This window comes from Anabas testudineus, chromosome 9 (assembly GCF_900324465.2).
Source record: "Anabas testudineus chromosome 9, fAnaTes1.2, whole genome shotgun sequence".
NCBI classification, from domain to species: domain Eukaryota; kingdom Metazoa; phylum Chordata; class Actinopteri; order Anabantiformes; family Anabantidae; genus Anabas; species Anabas testudineus.
The window spans coordinates 23168609-23185122 of record NC_046618.1 but is presented as its reverse complement, the minus strand read 5'-3'; the positions used below and the strand labels follow the sequence as shown (position 1 = coordinate 23185122).

At 41.3% G+C, this 16514-nt stretch overlaps 1 protein-coding gene across 7 annotated transcripts in view; it reads right to left on the bottom strand.

Moving 5' to 3' along the window:
* LOC113150262 (ral guanine nucleotide dissociation stimulator) overlaps positions 1 to 16514 on the bottom strand; it is a 42573-nt gene that overhangs the window by 5423 nt on the left and 20636 nt on the right. For 4 of the 7 annotated variants that reach the window (XM_026342697.1, XM_026342696.1, XM_026342691.1 and 1 more), the window contains exons 2-13: positions 6151 to 6455; positions 5850 to 5924; positions 4969 to 5219; positions 4528 to 4652; positions 3672 to 3887; positions 3464 to 3567; positions 3255 to 3339; positions 1233 to 1310; positions 854 to 940; positions 741 to 773; positions 497 to 618; positions 116 to 211 (exon numbers count right to left, since the gene is read on the bottom strand). In XM_026342697.1, the coding sequence (XP_026198482.1) occupies positions 116 to 211; positions 497 to 618; positions 741 to 773; positions 854 to 940; positions 1233 to 1310; positions 3255 to 3339; positions 3464 to 3567; positions 3672 to 3887; positions 4528 to 4652; positions 4969 to 5219; positions 5850 to 5924; positions 6151 to 6455 (1577 nt within the window). The remainder of the gene's footprint in view (positions 1 to 115; positions 212 to 496; positions 619 to 740; positions 774 to 853; positions 941 to 1232; positions 1311 to 3254; positions 3340 to 3463; positions 3568 to 3671; positions 3888 to 4527; positions 4653 to 4968; positions 5220 to 5849; positions 5925 to 6150; positions 6456 to 16514) is intronic. The other 3 variants (XM_026342693.1, XM_026342695.1, XM_026342694.1) reach the window with 2 other exon arrangements.

Genomic DNA, 16514 nt, shown 5'->3' with positions numbered 1-16514 from the left:
CAGGTGGTTGAGTTTTAAAGTCAGGATACTAGAAAAAGATTATTGTGAATGATTTCAATAAGTTATACAGCTTATGTTTCTCTCTTCCTCAGGTTTGACTGACACCGTCACTTACTCGCTCCAGCGTTTCATGATTCCTCCGTTCTTCTTGGCTCTCAGAGTGTTACTGGCCGACTCCGACAGAGGCTCGATCTCACAGGACAGATTGTAGCTGCAGGAAGAAGATGTCAGGACAATGACAATGTTAATTTAAATTGTCTCAAGGATAAGACGGGACAACTTCACAGTCATCCTGCCAAGTCAGTTCACATAAATCCTGCACTGGATATGTCAGTAAACTCAACACGACCCAGAACACTGAGCACCCAGCTTTTCATGAAATATGGTTTTGACTGATGCCAATCCGAATTCTTCATTTTACTGTTATCACCACCATCAGAGTGTTGGTAAACAGGTGTAAAAAGAACTGAATTTAAGACGAGTGGACGTAACTGACCTCTCTGCCTCACTGAGCTTCTCAACGCCTGCGAACCACTCTCTGAAGTGGCTGTCCTGAGTGAAGCTGTAGTTGTTGGAGGCCAACTGGAGCAGTTTAATCTGAGCAATCACCTCAAACTCCTGCAGTTACAAAACAGACCAAAGGATTTAGTCACCTTGTAAAATATTTTTAAATCTCTTATGAAGTTATGTGACATTTGCTCGTTTCCACCATCAACCCCAAACCGAAAAGCTTCATTTACCTTTCTTCTCTTCTCAAAGTTGATCAGACCACCCTGAAAAGAAGATTAAAAACATCAACAAGTGGCTAAAAAACTTATTATAGGTGTGAGCTCAAGCTACACTGGAGTCTGACCTCAGTGTAATCCTTCATGGCAGTGTCCATCATCACCAGGTCCGTTAGGAAGGTCCCCAGGTAAGGAATCGTCCCCTGCATCACTCCCTGTTCACAGAGGGACAATCAGTGTCTGAGCATGGAAACAACACTTAATAGATGTTTTGAATGTGGGCAAACTAAAACTTTTTTTAATTGATAATTAACTAAACAATATACCCTTCATGTGATATTAAACGTTAAAAAGTTAAAAGTTTATCCAACTATTACACAGTGCAATGACTTCATCTACCACTAGATGGCGATGCTGACATAAAATTAATCTAGTTCAGGACTGGAGGATATGTTGTTTTGATAAAACAATGTATTTGTCAACTACTGCTGTGTTTTGTGGACTCACCAGGTCTCTCTGCTGTTGGTGTCTCCTCTGAGCCCGTTTGGGGTTAATTTCCAAAGTTGCAAACTTGGAGGTGCCCTCCTAAAAAACAGTAAAGTCCATATAGTCTTGAATGCAGAACTAAAGCATAACTCTTCACATGTTGTGTAAACTTTCCTATAATTCAGCTTCATGGATTTATATTGCTCATAAACAGACATTATGCATCAGCAGTTCCACAACAGTGCATGTATTTCTTGCTTGTTTTTGTTTTAAGGTGTGTAAGAAGTTGTTTTTGGAATCACAAAGCATGAACAGTAACATGGATGTGACTATACTTTCACGTTGAGTCTTTTTCCCAAAGCAGCTTCAGAGAAAAACCTCCTGGCGTTCAGTCACATTCCTCTGAGTGATGTAATGCTCAGAGGCATTCTGCATCCGTGTGTAACTCGAGCCGATCGAGTCGAGGGAATGCAGCCTGGCCTGAGCAGATATGGCGCGAAATAGGCAACGCCCCGAGGTTTTCTTTTACAGAAGCGTCAGATCAGAGCTGTTATCTACAGTACACCTGCCAAAGGTTACCTCCCTTTGACGTCAGCAGGGATTCCCTCAGAGGAAGCCCTGGGTGTTCACTCACTATTACATCAGCAAACTACTCAGGTTTATAAATAGGTGATAACGTGGAGACGAGCTCACAGATGCAGTCACCATCTCTAATGTTTATATGTTGACACAAGTCAAAAGGCATTTGTGTGCATGAAAATAACTTCCTGTGTGGGTAAAAAAGTGGGAAACACTCAATGTATATTTATATTTGTTGCACCATCTAATGTATGTCGAATTTACTATTATCACCTCTTTTGTGCACACAGGTGTCCAGACAGCTATCACTGCATTATTTTAGACTGAGAAAAACACCCAAACATTGAGATATTTAGTGATATTTCTGTGATATATAAGTAGATTGGACTGGAAACCTAAAATTAAGTGTGTATTGTCTGTGTGTTCAGATTTGACTGAGTTACGAATCGAAAAAAGCAAAAGAATTTAAATAATTGCACCAATCAGACATATTATGTGTGTTCAAGCTAAAACCTCAGATTTTTATCATTCTAACCTTTTGCATTGTGTGGGTGTTAAAATTGTACTTATATAAAACATGTAGATTTGCCGTCTCGTTTCCTGTTATCACGTTTCTCTTTGAGCCAGCTGCTGCTGTCCTCACACTGAATGCGTCAGCACGAGCTGCAAAACACTCAGAAGGTGTCAACGCCTCTCTGCATTAAACTCCATAAATCACAGTAATGACGACAACCCGTCAGCGGCACGGAGCCCACCCAAGATTTAATGAGTTTTATACTGTATGGATGCTGTGATGCAACAGAACATGGTACAAGGTGTTCTGCCTCGCAGGATGTTTCTCTGGATGTTCCCATGCAGCTGTTAGACAGATGTGAGGAAGTCCAACAGAGAGAGAGGACACCAAGCCACACATCCTGCTGCTACCTTGCGGGAGGACAAACACCTGACCTTGTCTGTTTGGCTGATATTTTCCTGGAACTCCTCTGTCTTCTTATCTAATCATCATTGAAGAGTCACTGAGACAGTTTGTAATGTCTGCCAAATGGATCCTTACACTTTCTTACTGCAGGTTACTTAAGCACAAAATGATACTTGCTCACTTGCTGCAGTATCGATTTTAAAATGCTTTTACTGGTTATTAAAGCACTTGGTGGTCTTGCACAAGCTTACTTATCTGACATGCTTCCATTTTATGAACCAGGACAGACTCTCAGGTTCTCTGGCACTTGGACTCTTTGAGTTGGTCCAAAGTCCAGGTTTGGTGAGGCAGCTTTTATGTTTGTAATGTGCTGGTGCAACAGTCGGGCTGAGAATCTGCAAGTGTTGATGCTTTATGTGCAAACTTAAAACTTCTTTCTCTATTTTTATTTATTTGTGCTTAGATTAGAATTACATTTTAATAGTTACCGGGAAACATTAAGCTCAGCCATGTGTGGTATACAGATTTGAAAACCTATGACCCACCTTCACCAGCAGCTCTCGGCTGAGGGAGTAGTTGTTGTCATCTGAGAAGATCTCGGACAACTCGCGGAAGGTTCGGAAACTCTCCCTGTGGAGTGAGGAGGAGGTCAGAGCTGCTGTGTGAGCTACTCACTGTAACATTTAACTACAGGATAACGGTGTTTTATTTTTTTATACCTTCAAGCAACACCAGGACAAAACTGAAAACCTACCGAGACACTTCCTCCCATGTTCTCTTCAAGCGGTGGATGGCGTTGCACTGCAAGGCGGAGAGGATGGCTCGCAATGAGGAGAAGTTCTTCAGGATTCGACACTCCTGAGCACAACAAGAGCGATGATCAGATGAGAAAAAACACAAACTGCGTTGTGCTTTTATTGCCTGTCAACGTTTAACTGAGTAACTCAGACAGAGCTGCTCACCCGAGCCACGTCTATCCACCTCTCCAGCAACCGAGCTCGCTGGTTGGGCTTCAGAGTCGGGTTGCTCAGGCAGGTGGTGATGACACAGTTGGTGACGGAGTTGAACTGAGCCACTGTGGCTCTGATGGTGGGAGCCAGGTGCTCCTTCCCCTTCTTATCCCTCTGAGACCAAATCCCTCCCAGGCAGTGGTAGGGCACCACCTTCTTAAACAGATCCTGGTGAGAAACAGCGATTACGGACTTTACTTTCAGGACCAAACTAGAGATTTCACGTGTTGAATGGGTTGGAACATGTAAGGATGTTTTTTAGGAATATTAGTCAGCAGACATTAAGCTTTATAATGTGTTCAATGTCTCCTGGAAGATGATTCATCCTCTTCTGTATTTAAAATGTTGTGTAAAAGACTGTTAGCAAATGTGGAGTGAAATGCTTTTCAACTGGTGGCTGCCTGCATGGTTGGAAATCTAATCTAATCTAAAAAATAAACTGTGAGCTTTAGAAAATGATCAGTAGTGACATGCATATGAGCAATTTGAGGTTAACTGGCTAATAACAGGCTAACACCAGCCGGGAAAACTGTTTGTTGTAAAACTTATAAGATAGTTCATTGTTACTGTAAAGCTGCAAAGTTTAGTCAGTTTAGTAGTTTTAATCAATTAAAAATTTTTTTCACTGTTTTCGGAGAAAAGGATTAATCAGAAATGTAACTGGCAGATTAACTGATATCAGAGTTAGCTGCAGCCTTTATTGATCTGAATGCCAAACCATGTTAGAACCTGTAGATATAAAAGACTGTGGAACTGAACAGAGATTGAAAGGGATGTTAAAATCTGTCAGTAAGGGAAACATGCTCACCGCGTCCATCAGCGTGAACTGCTCCGCCACCATGATGGGGTCAAACGACAGGAAACTAAAAGCGGGAAGCTCGTCTTCAAAGCCGCTCTCTTCCTGGGTCGCAAAGGGGCAGCCGATGTGTTCCCCTGCAGAGGTTAAAAAACACAACAAAACATATTTTTCACTGCACTGCTTCAGCCTGAGTTTAACCTCCACACAGTTCCTGCACTTCTCCTGTTTCAGCATCTCATCCTGCCTTTGACCTTGGTGTTTGTTTTTCCCCTCAACAGATTCAGTCTCACATGCGCTGATAGTAACTGTCAACTAGTTTTATCACTTGTACAACCAATCTGTCCTTATTACAGCGTGTGAACTAACATTGTGTCTACAGCTTGATGACATGTAGCCATACACGAAAAAACAAATCTAGCAGTTTTCTCTTAGGTTCATCGGTGCATTAACCATTAAATGTGACTGAAGTCCCTGGTCTGTGGTCCCTCTCCTGTCCTGCCTTCATACCATCAGGATCAGGCTCACACTGCTGTCGGCGATGGAAGTGGGCCAGCAGGTTGCGGGCACGGCGCTCCAGGTCCGACCCGGGAAAGTGGTGGTGCAGGTAGGACAGGAGCTGATGCAGACAGTCGTAGTTTGGAGGACTCCAGAAGTCCTCAGAGTACTGGTCCAGCCATGCGCCTAGGATGGATGAAACAGTGCTGCAACACAAACACAACATAAAGTATTGGTGTGATATAAAGTGTAAATAACACAACACACAAATAACACACGTGAGGCACAAACTGATTGAAGTGCTACAGTCACTGCACAACACTTCAGGTAGTCGCAATAAAATCAGAATAAATAACAATAATAACAAATATATGAATAAGGCTTCAACAGTTATGGAGCATATTGCTATTAAAACAGTTGGTCTGAACTAGCTCTGTCTTATTTCAGAACAAGTGTCAACCATGGTAACAGCACAGGTGTGTGCTAGCAGACAGCTGGTAGGTGCTGTTGTTTTAGCAGACACACTGTGTTACAAAAGCTGAAGAATTTTAAAAGGGAGCAAGGGGCGTCATTCTCCAGCCATCCTGAATGTAAAACTGACATTACAAAGAGCAGTAAAAGTAATTTATTACAGTTTAGCTTTTCATGAACTGTGTTGTATCAAACTCATCTACAAAAGTCTGATGACAGGTGTCTAGCAAAGAAAAATAACCCGCTACAGCTTCAGACTGTGCTGATATCCCTTTAACCCGGGGGCGAGTGGGATGAGACTGTGCCGTGAACGTACTCAGTGATTAATGTTGACACCTCGATACTGAAGGTCACGGCAGACTTACTTTCTCAGCTCTGTGCAGTCGTCCTGCGAGATTCTGTGAGCTGCGGCTGGAGGCACATTCTGGAGCTTGGCATACCTTAAAAAACAAAAACAAAAACAAAACCAAGTTCAGTCTCATTCAACCAACGTAAAATTTTAAATAATGAAAAGTCTTTAGCCTGAAGTCAACATTAGTTTCTCTCACCAGTTACCAGTAAAAGAAATGGTGTCTGAATATTTCATATTGTTTTAATGTCAGCTAGTTGACATAAAACTGAGAACCACTGATGTACTGACAGGTGTGTTGTCTAGAACCTCCGTACCTGTTGAGCAGGAGATCCAGCACCTGCTTGGTGGTGGCGAAGGAGCGGTAGGTGCAGAGGAAGATGGTGACGTAGGTGGAGTCTTTGCCCCTGAACGCAGACACCATGTACTCCACCAGCCTCTCCAGCGTGCCGGCCTTGATGGTTCGCACCTTGCAGGTCTCGTAGAGGCTCAGGGCCGAGTCCGTCTCCACGCCCAGCCACCGCTGCCCCTTACTGGCCGACTGGTGAAGCTGCATCTTCCTCAGCGTGATGGTGAAGATGGCGTCCTCCTCGGCCTCCTCGCCAATCTCCTGCGTCGAGCTCTGCGAGGCAGAGGGGACAGAACGTAAGACGTTTTTCTCTAAATACAGACCTCGCTGTGCTGCTGAGAACAAGCTGTTGGAACAAACTCTTAAAATATCTGTTAGGAGCAGATTAAAAGGAGCGAACACGGAGACAAGATGCCACCGTCACCAAGCGGAACGTCGAGTTAAAAACACCCAACATGTCATTTTGGGACAAAACCCTTTAATTATGACCATCTGGGTGACCTGGTGCTCTTCTTTTTGCTCGGCCTCTCTGAGTCATACTTTGTGCATTGTGTGTGTGACTGTGCACAAACAAACAATAGCTTGTTACTAAACAGAGCTTACTGGATAACTGGCACTACAATACAAGCTGCAGCCTGTATACACCCAACAGGGAATTAACACAAGCCACTTGTTGCATAAATGAGGTCTCTGTGGACTGCTGCGTGTCGTGGTTTTCTCCTGAACATGAAAAACAAAGATGCCGCAGTAGGCAAAAGAAAACTGATGTTGACAGAGATAGTTTCAGCCATAACAAGTTTCAACAAGAGGTATGATCCCAGTGAATATTCATCAGACCTAAATGTAACAAAACAGAAACTAATTCTACAAAACTAACTTCTCAGAGCTTCAGAGCATCACACCCACCCCTCTAAGGCTAACTGGTTCATGAACACGTAGTAGAGCAGACGCAGGAGACAGTGGAAACACCCAGTTCCTTTGACAGACATATATATGCTGAAGCCACCTGCGACTCCAGTGTGATTTCAACAGCAACATCACTATAAATATGCAGTGCATATTAACAGAACAGGAAACTACCATGCAGATTGGAGAACTGTTGTTAATAAACCGTAAACTCATGGAGACTTCTGAAGACAGATTTCAGCAGGCCGTTGAATTTGCAAACGTCTCCTTTAGTGTCTAAATCTGGGAATGCTAGCTAGAGTTGTGCTGCAGGATTTGAGGTCGAGTGCAGGACTATCTGGCAGAAGCAAGAGCCTGGAAATCAATGCAAAGAAGATAAAACATGGCTCATATGACATTTCCCTTGTTGCTGAGATCGTTGGGAATGTGTCTGCAGTGCTCTGTGAGAGCAGGAAGAAGTGACTCAGGCAGGATAGTTAAAGTAATCAGTGCCGGACGAGATTAAAGGATGAAGAACTCTTTCAGTCAGAGAGTGATAAAACAAACCATAATCTCATTTCTGAATCAAGTAGATGAAAGCATGACTGTAATACTGACACTTTACCACATATTATATATATATATAGCATGTAATGACATCTGGCTAAATAACAAGTGATTACTACATACCACAGCAAGAAAGTAGGCTGGTTAGAGCTTCAACTGGGAGGGAGGGGGGGTCGTTGGTCAATACTGTGATATTGACTTTCAAGTCCTTGATTCTTACAAAACAGTTTTTTTAAACTACGTTATTGATCCCTGTGGGGCAAAGTGTGTTGCCCAAGGACACTTCAACATGAATGGAGGGAATAGTTTTGATACCAAGGCAAGAAAAAAAGACACCAATGAAACAATTAGTAGGATTTAGAAAAAACATAATTAAACTTACTTTGCCTTCTTTTGATTGGAATTTAAACTCTTAGATTCTTAATTTATTAGAAGATTTCTGACTCATGTTAACAATCTACATCCTAAAAGTTAATACTCCAGCTGTAGCTGCCTCCTGTCACTGAAGAATCCCAACACCAACTAGTTTACAACTAGTAAATCACATAAGTGCATGTTCATCCAATCTTGCTGTTTTATCATTGTTGAAGAATCAACCTTGACAACTCAGGCTCTGAGGCTGTTCAGCATATTTAACCTAAATAGTGGCGTGAATCATCAGGAATGGCATGCAATCTGGCGTGCCACAGTCATCTGTCACAGCCCCTTGTTGTGTATCCAGGGAGCATTAGTCATCAAAGTCCATTTCCAAGACTCAGTGTGGCCCCCGGCTTCACTGCCCACTTTTTTTGGTCTTTGTTGCCATGGAAACAAGCTTAAATGAACATGATTAATTTGGAAACCCACTGTATCATTCAAAGAAAGCATTAATTCTCAAACTTGGTTTAGAGCTGAAACTAATGATGTTCTCTGGATTAAAATATCAGAAGATTTAAAAAAAAGCTTCATGTTTTGGAGATGATATAAATAATATAATCTATCATAACCAAAAACTAACTTTAATGCATAAACCATAAAGTCAATTAAAACATTATGTTAGGATAACTTTTACCTGTTCAGTATTCATATTGATTGAGTTGTAAATAGGATTTAAAAGTTAAGAGCTGTTGCTGCAGCACAGATATAAAACCTAAATATAAAACGGGCTTGGTGCTCGGACATTTCCACTTTATATTAAAGTAAGAAATATTAAGAGCAAAGCTGTATGAACCACTTGTTTATAAGTCGAACTCCTCCACAGGACCTGAACTTCAGTGACCTGAGCAGAGTGTGTTAAGGAGGGAGGATGTGTGTGACAGATAAATGGGCAGAGAGGAGACAAACCACTGGACTGTTGTAAATCCTCTACAGGATAATGGCTGAGGAGCAGCTGCAGCTGAGGGCCTTGACAGCAGGAGAGGTGCTTATCAACCAACCCACAGAGGCTGCGCTGCTATCACTACAAACCCTGAAAAATGCAGCGCTCAAGGGCAGCGCCTCGCTCCATCTGCCGAGTTGATTCCCAAAATAATGCTCCCCATTCATCCCCGTTCCAGCGAGGACGAGCTTTACCACCATAACTAGACCCCTCTCAACAAACACTAAACCATCGATACCTCAACAGAGCTGAAAGTGGTAAAAAACAAAGCTGGGATTCACTTCAACAACATTAAATGAACAAAAACCAGCAGAATATGTCAGCACATAAAGAGCAAGCATGTGAGAAGATCTTCTAACCAGGACTGACATGTGACAGGAAACCACTTTAACTACTTAAACAACTTATTATGTTAATCATTTAATTAAAGTACATAAGCTGAAAATCCTGCAGCATCTAAATGGACTGAAAACTAATATTACATGTACTGACATTCATTAAGATTCTGTTAAATGTTTCTTGGCTCCTTGTAAGTTTTTGAATAAAATCAGAAAATGGAAAAACTCCAGCAATGTCTGGCATCCAGAATCAGCCTCCTCCACACTCCACACTGCACCACCTATCAGACGTACGTTCACCTACATCATCCTGACCATGAAAGACCATGAATGTACATGTGGGCCGCAGGAATGTGGGGAGAATAAAAGTGTCAGCAAAGAGTGATGAGGAGGAGAAAAAGAAAGAAAGAGGAAAAGGGAAAAATCAAGTCACACAAGCGCTAGAGGGTAATAATCTGTTTTACTCTGGCATGAATGGATTTTCTGTTTTATTTTAATAGTCAGAAACTAGGAACCATACATCTGAGATCACCCTGGCCCTGATCTCAACTTTACTGAAACTAAAAAAAACACCTAGAATGTAAGTGTGTGTTCACTGTTGGATCGTTCTCAGTCAACATACAACATTAGTGAAATCCCACAGGCTGTCGCACTTTACAAATCACAGAAAGACTGAACGATAAACAATGTGAGCGCAATCTTTATGAACTGGCTTGTAAAAAAGTCATGTTGTGTCAATGTATTCTTTACCAGGAACTGTAGAAAAAAATACAGCTGAAGATGACAAGGACTCGTCCGTTTGTTCACCAAGTTACATACAGTATGTGAGTCTTGAAGAGAAGAGGAATTCTAACAGGATTTTTTAAGTCGTATGCTTACATTTAAGACATTGTGCAAATATATGACGTGGAAATATATATGCAGAAATGAAACTGTACTAATTCCATTAATTATTTAAATCTATAAATTGATTAATAAGATTAAGATGAACCATCAGGGGGATTACATTTGCTGTTAACTTTTGTTTTCTTATGCATATAAATGTATTTTTGCAGTTCTTGCCGTGTTTAGTCATTCTGCAGTAGCCCCAAACCGCAGGAATACTATTATTATTATGGATAAAACTATAAATCTACCTACATAAATAGCTCTGACTCTTCATAACATCTCTTCCGTCGTTATATCTGATGGTGTACACTCTTTATAATATATCACACATCCACCTGGCACAGGAACAGACTAAAACAAACACCAGGACAAAAGTAAACTCATCCTGAGCCAAATCCCCACTGGGACAAAGAGCGCGTTCAGAGACATCTGTGAAATTATGAAGCTCTATGATGCTGATCAACATGAAAACACACCTGCTTCGAAAGCTAAATGAACCCTTAGAAAGCCCCTCAGAGTTCAGTTCTAAATGTAGACCAGCAGGGAAACTCCCAGTAGAAAGAAAGAGAAAACCTGCCCCCCCAAAGAGTCAACAGCTACACAAAGACAACAATAGTGCACATCCATTACAACCCTGTAGCACAAGCCAGTAACTTCCCCTCGCTAACAATGAGCGCTGAGAGCAAGTGAGATCATTTGGATGTGGGACAACAGAAGAAGAAGGGAGGACAGATGCTGAGGACAACTCTCAACACTGAAAGTGCAAAACCTCTGAAAGCAGGAAACTCAGTGGTTCACTGAGGTCTTCACTTTATCTCTCATCACCACAGAGCCGGAACGAAGCCGGATGAAATGATTAAACCCAAATGTTCAAACTTTCCAAACTGACTGATTGATTAGAAACATTGTAGGACCCGTGAAAACGCCACGCTGAGCTCTTTCGTTGGAGAACGCCACAGAACGTTTAATTTAAACGGTGACTTCACCAACAGATCGAGTTTGAACAGTACATGTACAGAAGTCCAGACGACATCATGTGGGGGAGGTTCTCTTAGATACGGTAGAAGCAGTTTGTAGATGTACTGGATGTTAAAACACAACATTACATCTAAAATTACCAACCACTATAAGACTGATGTTCATCATTTTAGTTTAGCATGCTAACATTGCTAAATAGTGCAACACAAGTAGAGGTTCCTTTGATTTGCAGGTTTTCTGTTAAAACTAATTTATTAAATCCCAGATTGTCACAGGATTTTAAATTATTCATTCAAAACCATTCAGCCAAAGTAAAAAAAAAGAAAAGAAACTCACAGTCTAAAGTGACTGCTACTGGCCGAACTGAATTTTAAGCATCAAACTTGTTTTTCTTCACCTTAAACACAGATTCACTTTTTTTAACCGAGCTAACTGAACTTCTTCTGCTTCTGAGCTCACATGAAATGTGAATGGCTAATATTTGTTTCCATATTACTATTAACAAGAACAGAATATTCTGTAAAATGACAGATGACAGAGCGGCTGTGGTCCAAAGAACAACTGATTTGATTATGGAGATGACCTCAGTCGACGTTTCCTGCCATCAGATGATTTTCTTCTTATTTATTTATTTTAGCTGTAACTTCAAATCTTCTCAGCAGGAAAATCAATGTAAATTCAAAATGACAGGAATGATTTGGTGAAGCAGAAATCTGGCGGTGCCTTCTAGTTATTTGTACATTTTTGTTTCTTCATCTCTTTTCTCTCATTTATAATCATTGGCAGATACATAAAATTATGTGTCTTCTATTAAACCTAACACTGCACTCCTGTCCATGTGTTGACAGAGCTGTTGCGACAGGTATTAGTAATACACGCAATCAGCTAAACTGGCTTTGTCAGCCACTATCAATCACTAACATGCATGCACAGCGTTCATTAGGAGAATAAACCTCTTATCTTTCATTGGAGTCTGGTGGGGACTCGGGCAGTGACGCCGTCCTAGTTTGTTTTACTTTTACCTCTTCTTGTCTGGATTATTTTATTGGACTATTATTTTCCAAGTTAAAAAACTAAAATGAGTAACTGCACTTTCTTCTTTTGCATAATATGAGGCATGGATTTCTGTTTCCGTATGTTAGCAGTAGACTGGTGACCTGTCCAGACTGTACCCCGCCTCTCGACCCTAACATTGTCATACCCCATCTCCGTGTAACAGTTGTTAATTATTATTATTTGGGTCAAACTTGATGCACATGTTCACAACAGTGTTAAGTAGAAACAGTGTAGTAAGCCTCCGCCCACCTCCATCCTACTACAAGGGCAAGATAATCCTCCGGAATTACATCAGATCCCTCCACAACCTTCTCTACGGCTACTTCCTTATTTACACCGAGCCAATATAAAAATATTTTATTATTTTAAAAAGAATTTAGACATAGCCTCGCCTCATTATCAAGGCAAACACAGACAGGGTAGCTGAACTTTGTGATGGATCTTATCTACCTCTTGTTTGTATAATCAAATGCTTTGTGTTATCTACAGGCTCCTAGTTCCCAACTATTCCTCCCAATAACATTTTAGTCTAGATGTTTATTGATTCTGCAATTTAATCATTATCTGGCTTTGTATGCATAGTCTTGTTTTCTCGGCGTCTTTGCAAACTTTCCTAAAACCACCTTGACCTTAGATTCCGTTCGAGCTAGTGGGCGAGCTGACAGAGCTTCTATGATGCCACTGGCGTTGTAAACAAATCCCTGTGATTTCCCCTTGGCTAAATCAAACAGAGTATTTCCAGTAGGTGAGAACTTGTCTGACACTGACAATGTCCTGTTGTTACCTACACGTGTGAAAGGGCAACTGTGGACAACTGATTCTCCAGATGCTGTGCACAGTTCACATGAGACACTGGTAGAACACAACTTTGCTTGAAGCTTTTCTGTAAATTCTCCTCAGTTTAAATGTTTTTAAACTGGAGAGTAGTTCAGTTCAAGTGAATTTGGAGAATTAAGTCTTTTTCCAGGTGTTGGGCCTTCACATTCCAGCCACTGTCTGTTTCATTCATCCTGTCTGTAGTTGGCATCCAGCACTTGACTCTTACTGACATGAACCACAGAAGCAAAAGCTCCTCAGCGACCAGTCGCACGGTCCGTCTTCTGTTTTTACCACAATATTAACACCTAAATCACTGCTTCACACCGTCCTCACGGTGTCCCAGGATGACATATCCTCCTCACATGTATCAGATCTTACTGAAGCTCAGTGAAGTCATATGTTTTACTGGGTCGCATGGATAAAAATAGATCAAGAGGGAAACAGTGTAACCTGCACCAAACACTACAACAGGGAAACTTCAAAGCAGTTTTGTGTTCTTTCCTAAGTTCGCAATGAGATATAATGTTTATTTCTGCTGCCTGTGTCATAATGTCTTCCATGTGGGATAAGCAGAGTTGTACTGGGACGGCTTGTGAGCTCATCTGAGTCACTGTTAGCGCCGAGGACGACCAGACCACGATAAAAGAAACCTGTTTTGAGACTTTGTTACAGTAGCTCCGTGTCTCTGATTTCACTGTCAGTTCATAACTGTGCTGACTATAGATTACATCCTAATATAGAGATGAAGTCCTCACAACCAGATCAGAAATAAGCGACTGGAAAGTCACGGGAAGGTGAAGAGAGTCACAGAGACAAAAACAGCTCTGTTGTTCAGGGTCAGTCCTGCACTGGTCTGAACTGTTCTGGAAGCTCAGGATCTGCAAGCCTCGCCTCTGATGTCCTCATCTAGTTTCTAACTAAATGAGCTGTTTTCTCTCTGGTAAAGGCCTCTTGAGACAGTCTCAATGAGCAGCAGTCTAGTCTTAGACCAGCAGTGTTTTACTGAGGTTTGGCCCTAAATCCTGCAGGTTTTCTACTGGACTACAGGGTTTGGAGAGCTTTCAGATCTCTGCCCCGCTTTTAATTATATCTATTTTTAGCATGAATGTCCTGTTGCACTGTACATTGTTTGGCTGCAGCTATTTTCAGTATTTCTGTTTACTTATCGTAAACACGTGATAACCAAACAGCTCGACTTGCTCACTGTTTCCCATCAATTTGACAGATTAAGATTTACAAACCTCACAGAACATGTGATATTCAAACATATCAACCTGATAGAAGTGAGCAGTAAACATTATTGACAACTGATCAGGCAACTAAAGAAGATCCTAAAATAACAATGCATTTTTGTACTACTCAAACAACTTTACAGAATTAAGCTAAAAAAACATCATCAACTGATTTTTGATAATCGTTGAGTCTGACCATAACTTTTAAATTAACAGAAGAAGACTGAAGCTATCAGCTTGAGCAACAAACCTTCTACAGACTATAACCAAGAGAATAAATAAACTTGCAGCCAATGTGATGCATCTTTTACTTATTCAGCAGCCAGAGGCAGATTTTTGAAGCATTTAGCTGATCCAACACGCACGTCAGACGTTTTGTCATGACGAACAATAAAAGCAGCAAATATGAAAAGCTTTAACTGGGGCAGCGCAGCAACATCTTTGTCTCAGAAGCCTGACGCAGAACAGTGGTAACTCGATCTGATGGCAAACCTCCATTTCAAAGCCAATTGATCCTCTCAGCTACATGATATGGTGGCTAATGTTAGTGCAAGGGGACCAACAAATAACTGAATCTAACCCACCCCCTCCCTCAGCCCCAGTGACCTCTCATATTGTAAAAGAGCCACCGCGTCAAATCACGTTCACCTCGGCCTCCGCAGCAGGAGGAAAAGAAAGGCAGTAATTGTGGAGGAAACCCCACGGCCTCTGCAGGAGGGAGATTAAGCATTAGGTAACTGTGTTAGAGGAGAGGATTAGATTAGAGTGCAGAGACAAAGCAGAGCACATTAGCTGAAGACGAGAGACCGGCGCTCCCCTCTCTGAGCCCAGGACAAGCTAAGGCAAGCGTAGGAGTTTTAATAAAGTTCTGATGGAAGACACAGGGACCAGAAAGTCAGAGAAAGAGAATCTATTATCCCGTTCAACAGAGGAGACCAGGTTGTCTCCATGTGGTACGAGTTATACCATCGTCCTTGTACGATCAGGCCTCACGTAAGAAGGATAAATATGATTACTCATCCTCCTTCTCTGCTCGTATGAGAGCACAGTGCTGCCTAATCCATAAAACAGCCATTTTCTTTACAGAAGGCAGTGAAACTATATGTTTGAGTCGTGCACTGAAAAGGAAAGTGATGCAGAAGTGAACAGAGGAAGTGAAGTTAAGGATGTGAAATATGGAAGCTTTGGTCATGAGTATTAAGAATAAAACACTTAACAACCAAACCATTGTTAGGCTGATATCAGCTGCCTCTAAAACACACTGTCATGACGTATTCCTCTTATTAATGCTGTAAATCTGTACAATGTCATACATAATGTTGTTTAAATAGATGCATAGATCCAGTACGACTGTCAATTAAACAGCAACTATTTCGATAATCAAATAAAAACTTGAGTAACTATCAAAGAACTGAGATTTTTTTTTATATGTGGATTAAATTAAATTAACTTTCAATAAAAGTAAAATAAATGTCAGCTGCATCCCAACATGATGCACCTCACTGCAGCTGGGCACCATTTCCTCCCATTAATGATGGTTATATTCATAACTTCTTTATTAACATTAACTGAATAGATGTTTTAAATAGATTCTCAAAGCCTTTTATTTTTTATATATATTTTTAATATTTAATATTTCACAGCATTAGGTAAGATCAGGTGAGACCTTCTGTCACCTGCACAGGAGGGTTTCAGCTGGCGACGGTTCAGTACTGAATTGAATGGGTGTTCGTGCTGCGGTGGAAGAGATAACCACAGGGGGAGAAACCTGTGAAAAGGCCAAGTCATTCTGTACCGTGCTCGTGTGCCAACGTCTGAGGAGTGCCACAACACTCACAATATGTTTCACTGTAAATGTATAGGTCTGTGTTTGTCAGTCTCTGTTACGGATTCTTTTCAAGCTGGTGACACAGGGAACTCTCCTGTTCTTCCCAGCCCACGGTGTCATTTAGCTGTGATAATTAAACAACATCTACATCATTTTAACAGGAGTAAGAGATCTCTTTATGTCAGGTATAGAAGACAAAGTGGTTTAAAGTGGGTGGATGTGGCCAAAAAAGATCTAGAGCTGAAGCAGAGACACCAGTGAAATCATATCTATGAGTTTATATCAGAAGAAGCTGTTTTGTTTTATGATAACCTTGAATTATTTTCAAACCATCACTGCATCCTTATTCGCTAAAACAATTCCTTTTGAGCTCACGACCCAGCT